This window comes from Gadus morhua, chromosome 3 (assembly GCF_902167405.1).
Source record: "Gadus morhua chromosome 3, gadMor3.0, whole genome shotgun sequence".
Lineage (NCBI taxonomy): Eukaryota > Metazoa > Chordata > Actinopteri > Gadiformes > Gadidae > Gadus > Gadus morhua.
In genome coordinates this window covers 16,107,940-16,123,529 of record NC_044050.1, presented here as the reverse complement: position 1 = coordinate 16,123,529, position 15,590 = coordinate 16,107,940, and the positions used below count along the sequence as shown (strand labels likewise).

The following is a 15,590-nucleotide window of genomic DNA, read 5'->3' as shown; positions in this document are numbered from 1 at the left end:
GCATGTAGATGTTGAATAAAGAGGGTCCTAAGATCGAACCTTGTGGGACTCCAAATGTTACGTTGGTTGATTCTGATACAAAGTCGCAAAAGGGAAACAAAGTAGGCTAGTTCCTATTGTGTAAATTGGTTTAGGTCCTACCCAGTGGCGGTTTTAGGCACGGGTGAACCGGGCAGCCGCCCGGGGCGGCATATTTTTGGGGGTCGGCAAATCACATGCGCTGCGTAGCGGTTATCAATGAAGTACGACATAACATTGTGTGGGGAATAGGTATTTTGGCGCCCCCTCTGGCTGCAGGCACACCTGCTCGTCGAGAGGTGCCGTGTAGAGACGGAATGAAACCCTCACTGAAGTCCGTAGGTTGACCCCCCCCCCCCCCCCTGGCTGCTCTCACTGGCTGCTCTCTCCATCTCCTTTCATTCTCTTTCTTGGCATGACAGCATTTTTACAATGTTTAAAATATGAAAAGCCAAATCAGTTGTGTAATACTACATAAAAATACCACTTTATACTTTGAAACTTAACTTAACTGACAGTAGATCATGGTGGGGTTAGTTGAATGACAACACCGATGGCGCAAAACAGGCATCACAGGATCTGCCTCTCACAGGTACTGAGAGGCCTACGTTGCTGTCATCATCATTTTTCTGTCCTGATCTGTTTATGTTAACTCCCCTCCCTCCCTCACTCCCACTCTCCCTCCTCTCCTCTCCTCAATGTCTTTCAATTAATCAAAGAGCATTCCAATATCTTCCACAAGCCTTTGATGTCCTAGCAGAAAAAAAAAACCAGACGGTCGCAATCTTATTAGTTTAGCAGCTTTCCCTTCATTACACTTAAAATAGCAATTTCATGTACTATTTAATGAGACCTATAAAAGCATATTAGCGCGGCCGTTTTTGTACGCGTGATTTAAGGCTCATCCGATTTTGGCCTACCACAAGATGGAGCCAAATATCCAAGAGTATTTACCATTAGGCCTAAATACCATGTATTTCACTAATTCATGCATAAACCGAACAAGTCCATGCTCAAGCCAATCTAAAACAAAACCACAACAGCTTCACCATTGTAAAATAGATTTTTAAGAGATTATATAAAATTATAGCAGTAGGCTTCTTACAGTAAGAAGGTCTATCAAGGCCTATAAAATAATTGATCACTCACTTTCCCATAGGCATTTATATAATCAACTAATAATGCAAACGTCTTACAAGCTAGATGTACATTTGCTATTCATTGTTAGCTGTGATGTACAACAACCCTTCATAACAGGTTCAACCTATATATAGCCAGAGCCCATGAAGCCACATGTTTGCTTTTGGGCCACCATTCTTTGTTTTGTATTTGCAACTCACATTTCCCCTACCTATTACCGTCCTTACTATCCCTGATCCTTTTTCTGTACTGTCATGGTTTCTTTTCGTTTGAGACCCTTTGAAACTGTGAATGTAGGGCTAACAAAGTACAATTGAGTTTGATTGATTTATTATGGCTCATTATGGAAGGAGATGGGGCCGCCAGCCCTTAAAGGAAGGGAAGCTAGCCCATCTTTTAATATATCTCTAAATTGGAATGTATATTCAAAAAGCAAGTAGGTCAGCTTACCATTTGATCTCCCTTAAAGTACCATAACAAGTGAATGAATAGAGCAAAAGCATTGTAGATAAAGAAAACTATTCCCAGCTGAATGCAAGGTGATATCCTAGCATCATTGTGGCAAACCAAACAGAATTGATCCAAACAATAATCATCACCCAAATGAGCAATGACATTGGAGTTTGTAGAGGATGAAACAAACTGGGCAAACATTACCTAGTGAGATGGAAAAGTGTAGCTTAGCACGATTTCAGTATAGGCCAACGCTTCATCTGCCAGATGAATAGTATATCCTGGATCGCTGTCAAAGGGAGAGGTTTCAGACAAATTGCCCCAGATTTCATAATAATCGCAGACATCTATTAAATCGCCCTGACTGACTCTATTCATCTACCAAATGAAAGCAAAGAGCATCAGATCCATTGAAATGCAAGCACTTTTAACTCATTGAATAATAATTCCTTTGCATAGTCTCTATTATTTGGAGTAGATATTTTCTGTTACGTTTATGTTCTCCAGCGACAGTTAATTTCAGAAGAGATAGAAAGCCATCTCAACAAGAAGTTGCAGTAGGTTTACGTAGGGAACAGAAGAGCTTTCCAAAAATACGTAATGTAGGCTATCCCTAACCCTAACCTCTGTGCCAGAAATGGTTTACTGGTCACTAATTCCAAACCATGGTTGTTTTATAAGTCACCAAACTAAACTATAGCTGTTGTCCCTCCACTCAGTAATAGTGCAAGAAACCTGTCACAGACCATCCGAGACACCTCTATCTGGAACTGTTTATGTTACTTTGGTATTATAAACCAATTCTTTAGCAGCCAGGTGTATATTACGGAAATCGTATTACACACAGATTGCAAAGAACTGCTGTAAGCTCTGTTTTAATAAGGTAAATCATTAAGCAATGGGGGAACCCACTGCACACATCAATTACTAAATGTGTCTTACGACATCTATTGCACGCCTGTGCAGGTGGAACACCTCATACTAAATAAATCCCCTGGGACCTTAGTGAAATGCCACACACCCCAGCATTCAAGGCATGCCCAACACCCAGCAATCTTCTTGCCAAGATCCGATTCAAGTCAATCTCCGGCAGTCATCCACAATTCAGGTAACCTTCTTAACTCTCTTCCCAATTCATTCCTGGATGACTTTACCGACTAGGTCAGCAGGAAGCCATAGGCATCACTTTAAGGGTTCTTTGGTGGAGTCAATAAGATGCTGGTCACCACAGGATTACGGGAAGCCACAGTTAGCCTGTATAACTGATTAGCCTGCCCTAGTGACTCCTGCATCGCTCCAAAATGCGTCAGACTGCAGAAACCCAGCTTTGCTGTCAACATAGGACCTCAGGCCAACATAGGGCTGGGGCTACCTCCTGCCTGCTCTCCTGTGAAGGAGGCTCTCATGCTGCCAAACTAAAAGGCTGGTTCACATAACCAGTGGACAGTCTCTTAAGTAGGAATGATGGGTCAGTCCAAAGAGCTATAACCCTAACCCTGAGAACTGATGGACAAGGCGCAGGGCTCAGCTTATGAGCTAGCTAGAAGGAAGGCAATTTGGGCCATGGACTGAGAGGACGGTGGAGTAATGTTAATTACACTTTCCCTGGCCTGGCCGTTGGGGGGTACCTATAGCAGTATGTTTTCCGCCCGAGCACCCTGTGAAAGAGGGGCAGAATCAATAAGACCCGGGAAAATGCATGAATGTGGCAGCTAAGCCATGCATGAGCCAGCTGGTCCATCAATAAATAAATAAATAAAAAATGAGAGGTTTACACCCCAAGTCTGCAGGGGCACAAAGAAGGCAGTCCCATGGGTGCTATCCAATTGAAAGCAATATCAATATCATATCAATCTGCTTCAGTACACAATGAATTAGGAGATTTTAGATGAGCTGTTGTGTATATTAAGAGGACTATATGTAGTACGTGACCCTTAATGTTAAGTAAAAACACCAAGTAAACCAATGTGTATCATTCTATATGAGGCCTACTTTCTATATGTGAGAATAAATTAATTAATTAAATCAATAAAGTGTCATTATTTAAGGAAAGGGAATAAACCTAACCGCACTGATAAAGCTACTCTAGGCTGTACAACACTGGCTACTAATTGTTGTTAAACGAAACGCTGAACGCATTCCGCTGCACTTGGGTCACTCTGAACAGGGCGTTGGCCTTAACGTTCGAGCGTCAACTTTTCTCTGCGCTCCCGAAGAGCTCCTCCCTATCGTTCCGCGTACAATGGGAGGACGCCTACTCTCCAGTCTCCACGCCTTTCCGCTCTCTTGTCAGTACGAATCGCACCCCTATCCCTTGCGTCTGTCCCAGTAATAATAACAAAAACCATAACAATAACCAAGAACGCATTTCAATAAGGCTTTCTGCTCCATAATCACGATAGGCTACAGTTCCTTGGTTACCCTAACAGTCACATCTACACTGGACATAAACGAAGGGGAACAGGGTTGGCAGCTGTCTTATGTGTGAAGGAAGAGGAATGTGAGGAACTGTTGGCCACCAGGGCGCTCTGGGCTGTGTCTCCCTCTCATCTCGTCAATTTTGATATTTACCGCTGAACCGGGGGCGTTGAGTAGGCTACTCTTCCGTGAAACTGGGACATTGAAACCTCTTGAGATCAGTTTCGATAGTTATTCGACCGCGGACAATGCAAAGACACGCGCATTGACTGTAGTGGGATTCAGTGATGGCTTCGACGCAAATGTTCTCCAAAGTCCGGAGCCGACTTTTCGGAAGTATTAAGCTGTTTGATGCGGCTTGTAGATCGACTCGCCCGGCCACGTTACTTCACAAGGTATGTCGAGTATATTGATATAAACTGTCGTTGAGATTGGAGTTCAATCTTCAATTCAACGTTGGTTTAAAGGTCCGAAGGGTAACTCGAAACAATAGCAGCTCTTCAGGATTTATAAAATATTCTGCGTACTTTTTTCTATTGCAAACAAAGTTATATTTTCTAACACCGATCTTTCTATAAGCAGGAACCCTGTGTGGGATTTCTCCATAACTACACAAGCAATGTTGGAAATATGCACTTTCGTCTAATTGTTATTGTGATATGCAATGCAATAATGTAGCGATAGGCTACTGAGTGAACACATTTGCGGAAGAGTAGCGTGAGGGGTTTAACTGCTGTGGGATATGTGGATCTTCCCCTGAAGCCACAACTAAAAGCAGTTTTCCCTGTGGGGATTGTGGGGTTGGGGAAATGCAATACCGATAGACATGTTCTGTTAGGTATGAAACGAGAAACCGTCTCGCATCAAATGCATCAAGCGTTATTGCAAGCCAAGAGCAGAACTGGCATGAGAATGCATCGATGGGACAGGCTACCGTGTTCATTATTTTCACCCTTCGTTTCACTTCCGGGTCTTTGCAGACAGGATTATGGTGTCTGACGATGTATTATAATGCAGTATCAGGTTGTATGTGTAGCTAAGAGCCATGTTTACTTCCATCTCCCAGGTGACCTGATTTCCTGTTCATAAACATAAGAAACCCTGTCAGCTGTTTTTTAATGAGGACACACACACACCACACACACACACACACACACACACACACACACACACACACACACACACACACACACACACACACACACACACACACACACACACACACACGAGAGCTTGAATCCTTTTCATTAGAGTTCTTTCTAGGAGTTTTGCACCTGCACACACTCAGCTTCCGGAAGGAACAGGAGCTCTGTCTAGCCCTGGGATGGTTCTCAAAACATTGTGTCAGTGGACCAAAGGAGCGAGTTGAGAGAGATGAGAGGTCTCTCTCTCTACAGCAGGGACAATAGGACCACCAAGGCAGCTTCAGAGCAACGGCTCGTCAGCTCCATTTGGGTTACCAGCGACAAGCCAAGCGTTCCTGGAATCACGGGTTGTGATGCATCGGGAAGCACAACAGGCTTAGAAGAACAATTACCTAAAAGATGTTCAGTTGCACTCTGTCCCATTGTTTACGTGCATTTTTCAATTGTATGAGCGAGTGTTGCCCAACCCTAAAACCGTTGGGCCCCAACCCAAATCCCCCGGGCCCTAATCCAAAAAGCCAGAGCCCCCATTTAGAACTTCGGGCCCAAACCCAAACCCCCCGGGCCCCTGCCAAGTGCCTAGCCTCTTGCGCTTAGGTAAGGGGTTTTGTAAACTAAACTGCATCTAAACTCACTCTCCACCCTCTCACATCCTGCTTGTACGTGAAATGCAAGCACCGTTGTTTTTTGAAGATACTGGAACATTCTCAGGTGTTTATTCGCTGTGGCGGGGAGCAAATATTCTAATGGACATAGTCATAAGCAACAGCAGCTGTGATTAATGAGGCAGTCTGTCCCTGGGACAGTAGAGGGGGTGCAAGCAACGTAAGATGCTGTGGAATGGATGCATGGCGTCACTGTATCCATGAGTTATCTTTTTATTTTTACCCAGAACAAGATGTAAGACCTGTTCTCCATCTGGTTCGGTCCGTGCATTCACCAGCTGTTAGCTGCAGCTTTTCTATTCTAGCTCCTTTCTCGTGGCTCCTAGGGGTGCACGGCTGGTATGAATCACATGCAGGGAAGTGTATCTAGTCCTTTTTGTCTGTGTGTTCTGAAAGGGGTCGTTTCCCTCTCCCTCTCCCTTCCCTCTCTGCCTCTACCTCCGTCCCTCTCTCTCTCTTACTCTCTCTCTCTCTCTCTCTCTCGGCTCTCCTCTCTCTCTGCACTGCAGTAAAAGCATGTGTAAATCCCTGAGCTGTTGTCAGACAGAGACAGCATCGTTGCCACCCCTTCCGGATCACCCTTCAGCACAGCTCTCAGGGACTTGTCAGACCGGCTTGTCCAAAGTGCCTTTGCTTTCAGATGGTGTGTCCTAGTACCTGCTTTACTTTGTACCTCCATAGGGTACCACAGCCCTTTCACTGGCCAGTTCAGAAAAGAGGCTTCTTCCGACAATTCTCCAGTAAATGTCTTCCCTTCCAAAGGGCATAAGCTTCTAGGCACATGATTACCAATGGTTCAGTACAAATCATTGTGATGATCCGCCCGTCTCCCCTGCTCTTTGTCTCTGTGCCCATGGGCTGTAATTTAGTCTCTCCATTCCTGACAGCAGCCCCATGTTATTAACCTAGCCTTTGGACTGTTGATTACACAAACACATACACACACGTGCACACAAAATCACATGCGTGTGTGTGTGTGTGTGTATGTATATACACACATGCATACATATATACATGCATACACATACATACATACATACATACATACATACATACATGCATACATGCATACATGCATACATGCATACATACATACATACATACTGCCAGTTCCTTCTGCGTTCTCTGCCGGCAGAGTGCAGTGATGTTTGACTGCTGGGATAGAGCTGGACAGAACTGGCTATGTAGCATTAAGTAATGTATTCTCTGCTCTTATTCCAATGTAGGCTGCTGACTTCACTATGCCTCACTCTACTCTATGTAGCCGTTAGTCTGGTCATGCGACATTTGCTTAGATTTTTTATCATTGAAACAAGGATAATTATATTGATTGATCACTCATTTATCAGTAACCTGCTGGAAATGATGAGGTCAAATGAAAAATATTAATCTAAATTATTCCCATGTCTGCTCCTTAATGACATGTATCAGAATTCACGCTCTTTTGATAGAAGCACCAGCCAATAACAAATGGTGTATAGTATTCTATACTTATTCTATACTGTCTATGTATTGCTCTCTCTCGTGAAGACGGTCCACTGTATTTAGTCATATTTAGCCTCAACACGACCTTGCTTTAACGGTCATCTGATAAAAGTTTCACACAGCCGTGTGTGTGTGTGTGGTGTGTGGTGTGTGGTGTGTGGTGTGTGTGTGTGTTTCAGGCTATAGTCGTAGCTCAGACCTGACAGCGGCTGTAATGAGACTAAGGCTGCCGAGTTGGGGGATGGGGGGGGTGATGACGACGGCCCTGAACGGTGCCTACAGGGACGCACAAGCATCCTTTCATGAGAGAGAGAGAGAGGGAAAGTCAGTCAGTCAGAGAGTCGTTTATCACCTTGCTGCCTGGCTCTCACCCCTGACTGTTCCATTTCTCTCTGAACCTTGGTTCTGTTCTGACACTGCTATGGTGAAGTCATGTATGGAAATGTGTGTGTGTGTGTTTATAATATTTGGTAGAAATACTGCTACTTCACGAGCAGAATCGAGTGGAGGCGATCATGTACTGTAGAGGACGCCTCATTTCCAGAGGGGAGGCGTGCGTGCATTAATGCGTGTGTGAGTGACGGTCACCTTGAGCTGGAGGAATATAGATCCATATAAATGTGGAAACAGGGCTCTGATAGGGCACATGGTGTGGAGGCGTGGACTGGGCTGATTGGATGAGAACCTCTGCTCTGTGTGTGGATTGGATGAGGGCTTCTGTGATGGTAGTGATTAGTAAAGTGTGGTGTGGTGGTCATAGTTTTAGAATTTTGTGGCTTTTGCGATGATGAGGAATTTGTGTGGTAGAAAGTGATTTTAAGGAGGCGTTAGTGTGTGCGAAAAGGATTATTTAAAAGTGTGTGTATGTGTGTGTGTGTGTGTGGTAGGGTTGAATGAGGGGTTGTCCTTATTTCTGTGATGACCTATTTATGTGATTATTTGAAGAGTTGTGTGTGTGGATGGGATGAGGCTTCCTGCAACGTCTGTTGTTAACCTGGTAAATGTGGTCATACATAAGTTATTTATTTGAAACATTATTAAATAATATATATATCATTATGTAACAACAGATGTTATTTTGCGTCACTTTGCGGATTCCAAATAACATTCTGTCATGATAAAATGAAATCCACTCTACATTCCTCTCTCTCACACTCAAACACTTTGGTTCTGTCTGTTATCGATTGGTTCTGTCTGTTATCGATTGTAAGACAAGGTAGCTACAATGAGCTGCATGGCACGGCTATGTTCTACTCCTGATCTATTCTACAACTGCACTTCCCGACTTCAGAGCCAGTACACGTTTATTTCCCCATCACAGACTGAATGCTCTAGGTTCTACCGTAAAATGACATCCATTAGACATTTCAGACATCCGAACGATATTGCGCATCTGAGCATGTATACTTTGCCCAGGGTCATCCATGTATTAAACGGCCTGGCCCCTGCATGTGCCGGTTAACAATGGTGTTAACCGGATCACAAGGAAGGCTTTAAACCTTGCGGATGTGCACAAGTATCTGCTCCAATCTGCTTAACACATTACATTTATTTAGAAGACGCTTTTATCTAAAGCCACTTCCTGTAAACATCTGTTGGATTGGCAGTTCAGCTCGCCTCTGTCCAGCTCTCTCGACCTCCACAGAGCCGTCTCCTAACAAAGGAGACGGCTCTGGGGAATCATTTTTAACATCATCTGAGGATAGATACCCATTACTATAGTGGCATTTAGCAGACGGTTTCTTTCATTTCATTTCAAAGTGACTTCAGATAAATGTCATTAATGAGTAGGTAGGAGCTAGAGTGTAGTAGCTCATTAATACCTCTGATGGCATTGAGGCTTGGAACCAAAGACTACCGGATTGTCCTAGCCACTCCGGGTTTGGTTTCTCTTTCAGTCAGTCAGCAGAAAGGCTGTCGCCCGGTGTGTGTCCTGCAGTTTTCTCCGGTGATTAACACCCTACTGTGCCAAGGACTGCAGATTTTCTCAGTGCGCACCCCTGGCACGCGCTCAGTCCGTCTCACTCTGTCTCACTCGCTGACTCAATGAGTTCAGGCGGCCAGCTTGTTGATTGGTCGGCCATTTGAGGGAGTGCCACAGGCCTACGTGATGGGGACCTTATTATTACTGATTGTTATTGATCCGGGAGTGACCTGGACACTGACTGCCAGTCCTGAGCAATAATAATTGATCAACCACCGCCCCCTCACTCTCTGTGAGACCATTGGCTCGACCTGGGAACCATCGCTGCATGAAGTATGCCATTAAGACCGTTCTTTGTTACCATCTGTTTGGTACTGCCAGATACCAGTTCACTTCTCGATTCAACCATGTTTGTTAACCATGATATAGGATAACATGGCTGGTGAAACTAGATGTTAAATGGTTAGTCCTTCTCCTATCTCAATGCCACTCTCAAGAATAATATCTGTGAATCCTGCACTACTTATTCCACTGCAACCAGTACACCTTTGTTCAGAAATATTGAACTAAAAGTGTCTGAAGAATTGAAAACGCATTCCGCTAAAGTGCAACCGAATCAATATATTTTTTTAATGAAATCGAATTGATCTCTGGAGAAAACATGAGGAACTTTTTGAACAGAGGTGAGGGCTGCAGGGGGAAGAGGGCAAGTGTTGCAATGATCTGTTGAGCAACACCTTGGTCTGGCCTGGCCTCATATAGTCCCTCCCTCTGAACAGGGCGTGGGTCCTTTACTCCCCTCCATTTCACCCAGATAAGCTTTCTGAGAAGGTGTGTCTGCTGTTCCTCAACCATGAAAATCCCTCTGGCATTTTGATCACTTGGTTCACCTGGATCTACTATCCCAAATCTTATTCTGGAGGCTTTATAATTAACACTTGATTTCCTGAAGAAATCGTCCCAGATGAAGAAACTCTGGAAGTGCATTTGGGCTTACTGTTTCTGCTGCATATTATTTGTCTTTTGTCAGGTCCAAACATGTTGATGCATGATCAGAATCGTTTTCTTACAGGCATCTTCTTATGGGTGGGCCAATGAAAACAGACACATGTTGATCTTGGGGAATCATTTTTAACATGATTACAGGTCAGAAACAAACTTGGTATCCTTGCGTTGTGGACACATAAGCAGGTTCTAGAGCAACTGAGCGCCTCCATATCCAGAGGTATTTTGCTCACTCAATTAGTGTACTGGCCCAGCAGACACGGCCCAGGTCTTGCCTTTGCTATTCAGTCATTTAGCACATACTGTCAGTAAAGAGCAGGTAGGGGCTAGCCATCTCACTCAAAGGTCAGTTGGACGGCGGGCAGTGGGGATGGAAGGCTACCTAGTACCTTTTTGATACTGAGGGGTGGCGAAATAACCTTTTCCACTAGACTATCTGCCCTTTGCTTAGCGTATAGAAAGTCACGGTGCTTGTTTCCCTACTGACAGCCCCCCTATCGTAAGAGCAGTGGTGTGTAAAGGTATACAGGAACGGCAGGCTCCCGGTCTGGGTCGATTGAACGCCAGGGCTGTGTCTCTCTTTTTATTGTGATGTTGATCGGACAACCGGCGCTTCCTGCTGAACACCACGGTTTGTGAAAGAGTGAGTCAGTTAGATCTGACAAAGATCTCCCTAAGTTCTGATAAAGGCCTTAATGATCTCACGGCACACCAAAGGGTTCAGGGAATCTGTTTCTGGAAGAAATACGAGAAGAATTGTAGCAAATGATCTAGGTGATTGACCTAGATTTCAAGGGCAAGATTATTTGCTGCACTTCATGCCGTAAAAGAAAGAAGAAGAAAAATAAATGGAGCAAATAACTCATTGTGTTTGCTTTGAATGACCCTGGATGTATTTTTGTTGTGTCTGCACACTTAAAATTGGTTGAATAATCAGCCTGTTAACAATGGATCACACGACTTCCATGATGGAAATTGAACTGTCTCGCCTCAGGAAGCTACTCAAATCATGTTTTCATCACTTGTCATCATTGGTCTACTACAGTCAGTCCCCCTAAATATAACACAAGATTCAATCTCAGTTTTGTGGTTATACTTTAAATTTAATCTCGGTTTTATATTAATGCATTTCTTTAACAAATGTGCTATATAACTAAAATTGAAGTTATTGATAAAACTATATGAAATGGAAGACTCAACATTCAAGGACATCCTTCTATTTGTGATTTAGATGCATATTATTCAGCCAAGTGTATTATACATCTGCTGCCAGAATAGGGGAGGCATGCCATCTGTTTGCAGATAACTTACTGATTTGACTATTCATTCCACCATTTTCTGTTCACCATTGCGGAATTTGTTTAGGGTGTGGTGCTGGTGTTGTTTTATTCTAACTACTATTTTTTTAAATGTCTATAAGAACATTTGACCATCAAACGTAGATGTTAAAACTCAAGCAAAACATGCTGAGGTAACTTAAACTATTTCACTACGGCTGTAGTTAGTGGATTTAAACCGCCCTCTCCCCTCTCTTTTAGATTCCACAGCGGCAACCTCTTCTACTCCCTCGGCATCAGGTCTTTTTCTGCAGTGCAGCGGCGCCCTCAAGTGGTAATTCGATGTCACTACATCAAAGTCAATAAAAATGTTCCACTTCAATTGTCATTTTCAATGGCTCAAGACAAAACATCACTCCTGTTGTTTCCTAGATGCGTCCTTGAAGTACCGGTATGGCCGCCTGGTGCTGGAGGTGCCATTGCCTTCGAGGAAAGAGAAATGTCTATTCTTCCTCAAGCCAATGCTGATGAGTGTAGGAGACCTCATCGCTGATCTGCAGAAGGAGGACCATGGAATACAGACCGCCTCCGTCTTCTCAAAGGGTATGAAAACCAATAAGATAAGATAAACCAATAAGACAATAAGACACAAATGTCACAATCTAGATTGAAAAGGTATAATACAGGTTTTGTGTTGATAAAGAAAAAAAGATGGTTCAATTGCAAATACATTTTTTTACTTGATATTTAGTAGTTCAAAAGACAGTTTTATCCAAAGTGTCTCGCAGTGAATTGTTTAGGATACGTGTCATTCAGGAGCAGGTAAGTCGTCTTGCTCAGTTCCACTTATGTCCCACTCACAAACTTGCACTTGATTGGATGCGCTCGATGGGAACACAGGTCTGACTTCTGCATTTGAATGGTAGTTCTGTGTCTTATTGATATTTTATTTTTATTATTATTATTATTTTGTTACATGAGAACTACCGTCCACCAACCTCCGTGCGGGACATGGCACCCTGAGGTTTATTAGGTAAATCCAGATCTAAACCGTCCTGACCCTGGTATTGCAGACGGAGCGCGCGTGGCCAACACCACTCTGCTGGACGCGCTACTGGACAAGGACTTCCAGCTGGTAATCAACGACGCGTCCTACCACGTGCAGACGCCTGCATTAGGTACGGCGACGCCCGCTGATTCACCTAAACTGATACACCGCTGCAGCTGACTGTGGTAGTGTGTGCGTTATCCCAACTGTCCCACTGCCACTGCATTAACATTTGTATATTCTAACGATATATTAACGACCCTAACCCTTCAAAACTAAATAATAAATTTGATTCATACAGCAATTTTGCAAGCACTCAGAGACTTGACATGAGCAAATACAATTCAGGGCTATATAAAAGTCACATTAAAACGACAATTCAATATTATCATTCATCTTTGACTGGCATCGTATATGGAATTAAGATATTCACTTATCGTTACCGAGGATTGTTTTTAAGCCTAAATTCTAATTATTGAATTCATTTCAATGCAATAACCCTCACAGTGGGTCTGTTTTTCAGAAATACATGAGGTTGAGAACCGCTGGTATACAGTTCATACCTGCTTAGGGCGATCGAGATAAGCCCCCCCATGGCTGTGGTGATAGTCCCGCCCTACAGACCACCTCTTCCCCTTCCTCCTCCCCAGGAGCCAACGGGGGCCGCCGCGAGCACGCCATGGAGATGGGGGACGTGAAGCACGTGGTGCACCTCCTGCACACGGCCCTGCACCTCCCCGACCACCACGTCCTGCAGGAGAGGCACCTGCTGGAGCGCCTGGACAGCCTCAAGCAGCAGCTGTCCCCCCTGGAGACGGTAGGCCGCTCCCCCACTAATGCAAACTAGGCCATTTCCAACATATTAGGTTCAAATAATAGCTATTAGTATATGCTACACGTGAACCTCCTAAGATGGCGCAATTTGATTGGTTCGCTTTCTCAGGATATTGGGCAATATCCCATGATTGAGATCTCAGGATATTATTTTCAGCGTGCGTGACGGCCGTTTCGTCACGCAAACAAAAACAAATAAACTGAATAATAACAAATGAATCCTGGTAAAAAGTGTTATCTTGTTTATTTCACGTGTAGTATATACTAAAACAATTATATCTTAATTTTTTTTTTATTGATGATTCCCAAAATCGATCTTTTAGAGAAGTTTAGTTGACCATGAAACAGGAAGCATCTATAAATAGCACTGTTGTATTTCTTAAGAAAACGACCATTAAGCCTTGCACTCAGAACCAAACCGAAAACCTTTCCTTTTGTGGTCAATAAGCAGAAGTATGTGGGGAATTTCACCATGCACAACTACTTGTGCTTCAGAGTCTCATTACGAGTCCACGTTGGTTCGATACTTTGCACACGGATTCCATTGAAAACGAGATCGAGATCCCTGCTTACAACCATGTATTCCTGACCATTCAGGTGAAGGCTGAACTGGCCCTCAAGGCCGAGTCCCAGTCCTCCAGGGCCCTGTGGGGGGGCATGGCCCTGCTGTCGGTGCAGGGCGGGGCGCTGGCCTGGCTCACCTGGTGGGTGTACTCCTGGGACGTCATGGAGCCCGTCACCTACTTCATCACCTACGGCACCAGCCTGGGGATCTTCGCCTATTGCGTCCTCGCCAACCAGGTGAACCTTTAAGCCCGAGAGCCCGAATGGGTCGGCACAGGCGGCATATACTGTTTTTAGATTTCCGCGTCCACAATAGACTTTGGTCCTATGTGATGCGACTGAAGTAATACATCCCCAGTACAATCATGATCCTTTAATTTCAATAATTAATTTGTTTGGGCTTTAGCAGACTGCATTAACTGGTTCTCTAGTTCAGAGGGGCAGGGTAGTCTAGTGGTTAGGGTTTTCGCTGAAAGGCACTGGGTTCGGTCCACTGTCTGACCTGAAGGCATCCATTGTGCAAGATGCAATAACCTCTACCGGCCCCTAGTGACTTGCATCTTAAATTAACCTAAATCTCTCCTCAGCTAAAAGCACCTGAATGACTTAATTTAAAAGTGTGTTTCATTCTTTAAAAAACGCAAAGTAACGCAACACTAAAGGCACACTGCCTTTAGCACCATGCAAGCTGTTACAATCATTTCATTGGCCATCATCTATCAACGACGGTATAAACTAATCTGAAATGGATCGCATTTGACCTAAGCCTACTCTTACTCCAACTTTAATATTTTATCATTTTATTTCTTGTTTTCACTTTTCTGCTCAGATTAACAGCCTTCCTATTATTTCTTCAGGATTACATTTACCCAGCTGCCAAAGACAGACAATTCCTGAATTACTTCTACAAAGGTGCCAAGAAGAGGAGCTTCAACGTCGAACAGTACAACGGCCTGAGGGATGAGCTGACCCAGGTGTGTGGCTCAACACTCTCTTTAGTGTGATCCGATGCAGAAAGAAAGCCATCCATATAATGATGCCGTCTTATGATACTAATGCTGCATATCTTTTTTTCTTGCTGGCTTCAAGGTTCAGGAAGATCTGAAACGTTTACAGAGTTCAACTCAACTTCAGCTGCCAATCCAGCAGATCCAACCCAAGCCATAAAGAATAAAATCACTCACACGCATACAGACACACTCGAGATATGAGAACACTCCTATATTTGTTCAGATTTATTTTGATAATGGTGCCTTTTACTACAACTGTAAATCTTACTGTGTTTGTCACAATCTCAAGGTGGTAAGTGTACCCAGAGACGATCTGTCTGAGAATATTGGAATAAATACTTCAACGTCCCTACTCTTCTGTAGTCATTTTGGGCATTCGCATACAAAATTTGTTTAGTTATTTTTGTTGAATGCTATACACAATAAATTGCTGAGTCATCGGTGGTTTCATAGTTTATTTTTTACCTCAGTGATCTTTCAAACCAAACACTTGCCATAATTCATATTCCGCACAACCTGAGGAACACCCCATGCGGTATCCGGTCACACACAAACCACGATGGGCTTCAAACTAAATGACACCGTCATAACATATACAATAGAG

General features: G+C 43.8%; 1 protein-coding gene across 2 annotated transcripts; it reads left to right on the top strand.

The window, feature by feature from the left end:
* Positions 1 to 2,632: 2,632 nt before the first annotated feature.
* Positions 2,633 to 15,426, top strand: LOC115540199 (mitochondrial calcium uniporter dominant negative subunit beta). 2 transcript variants are annotated; one of them, XM_030351291.1, is made up of 8 exons: positions 2,633 to 2,719; positions 11,792 to 11,864; positions 11,963 to 12,133; positions 12,604 to 12,708; positions 13,229 to 13,395; positions 14,010 to 14,213; positions 14,834 to 14,950; positions 15,066 to 15,426. In XM_030351291.1, the coding sequence occupies exons 1-8, from the start codon at positions 2,648 to 2,650 to the stop codon at positions 15,141 to 15,143; spliced, it is 987 nt and encodes a 328-aa protein (XP_030207151.1). In that variant the 5' UTR covers positions 2,633 to 2,647; the 3' UTR covers positions 15,144 to 15,426. The 2 variants fall into 2 exon arrangements, with proteins under 2 accessions (XP_030207151.1, XP_030207150.1); XM_030351290.1 differs by lacking the exon at positions 2,633 to 2,719 and adding an exon at positions 3,900 to 4,424.
* Positions 15,427 to 15,590: the final 164 nt, after the last annotated feature.

Coding starts and splice junctions, on each gene's coding strand:
- LOC115540199 (XM_030351290.1), top strand. CDS start 4,317: ATGGCTTCGACGCAAATGTTCTCCAAAGTCCGGAGCCGACTTTTCGGA. Junction 13,396..14,009: donor AGCTGTCCCCCCTGGAGACG/GTAGGCCGCTCC, acceptor CTGACCATTCAG/GTGAAGGCTGAACTGGCCCT. Junction 14,214..14,833: donor ATTGCGTCCTCGCCAACCAG/GTGAACCTTTAA, acceptor TTATTTCTTCAG/GATTACATTTACCCAGCTGC.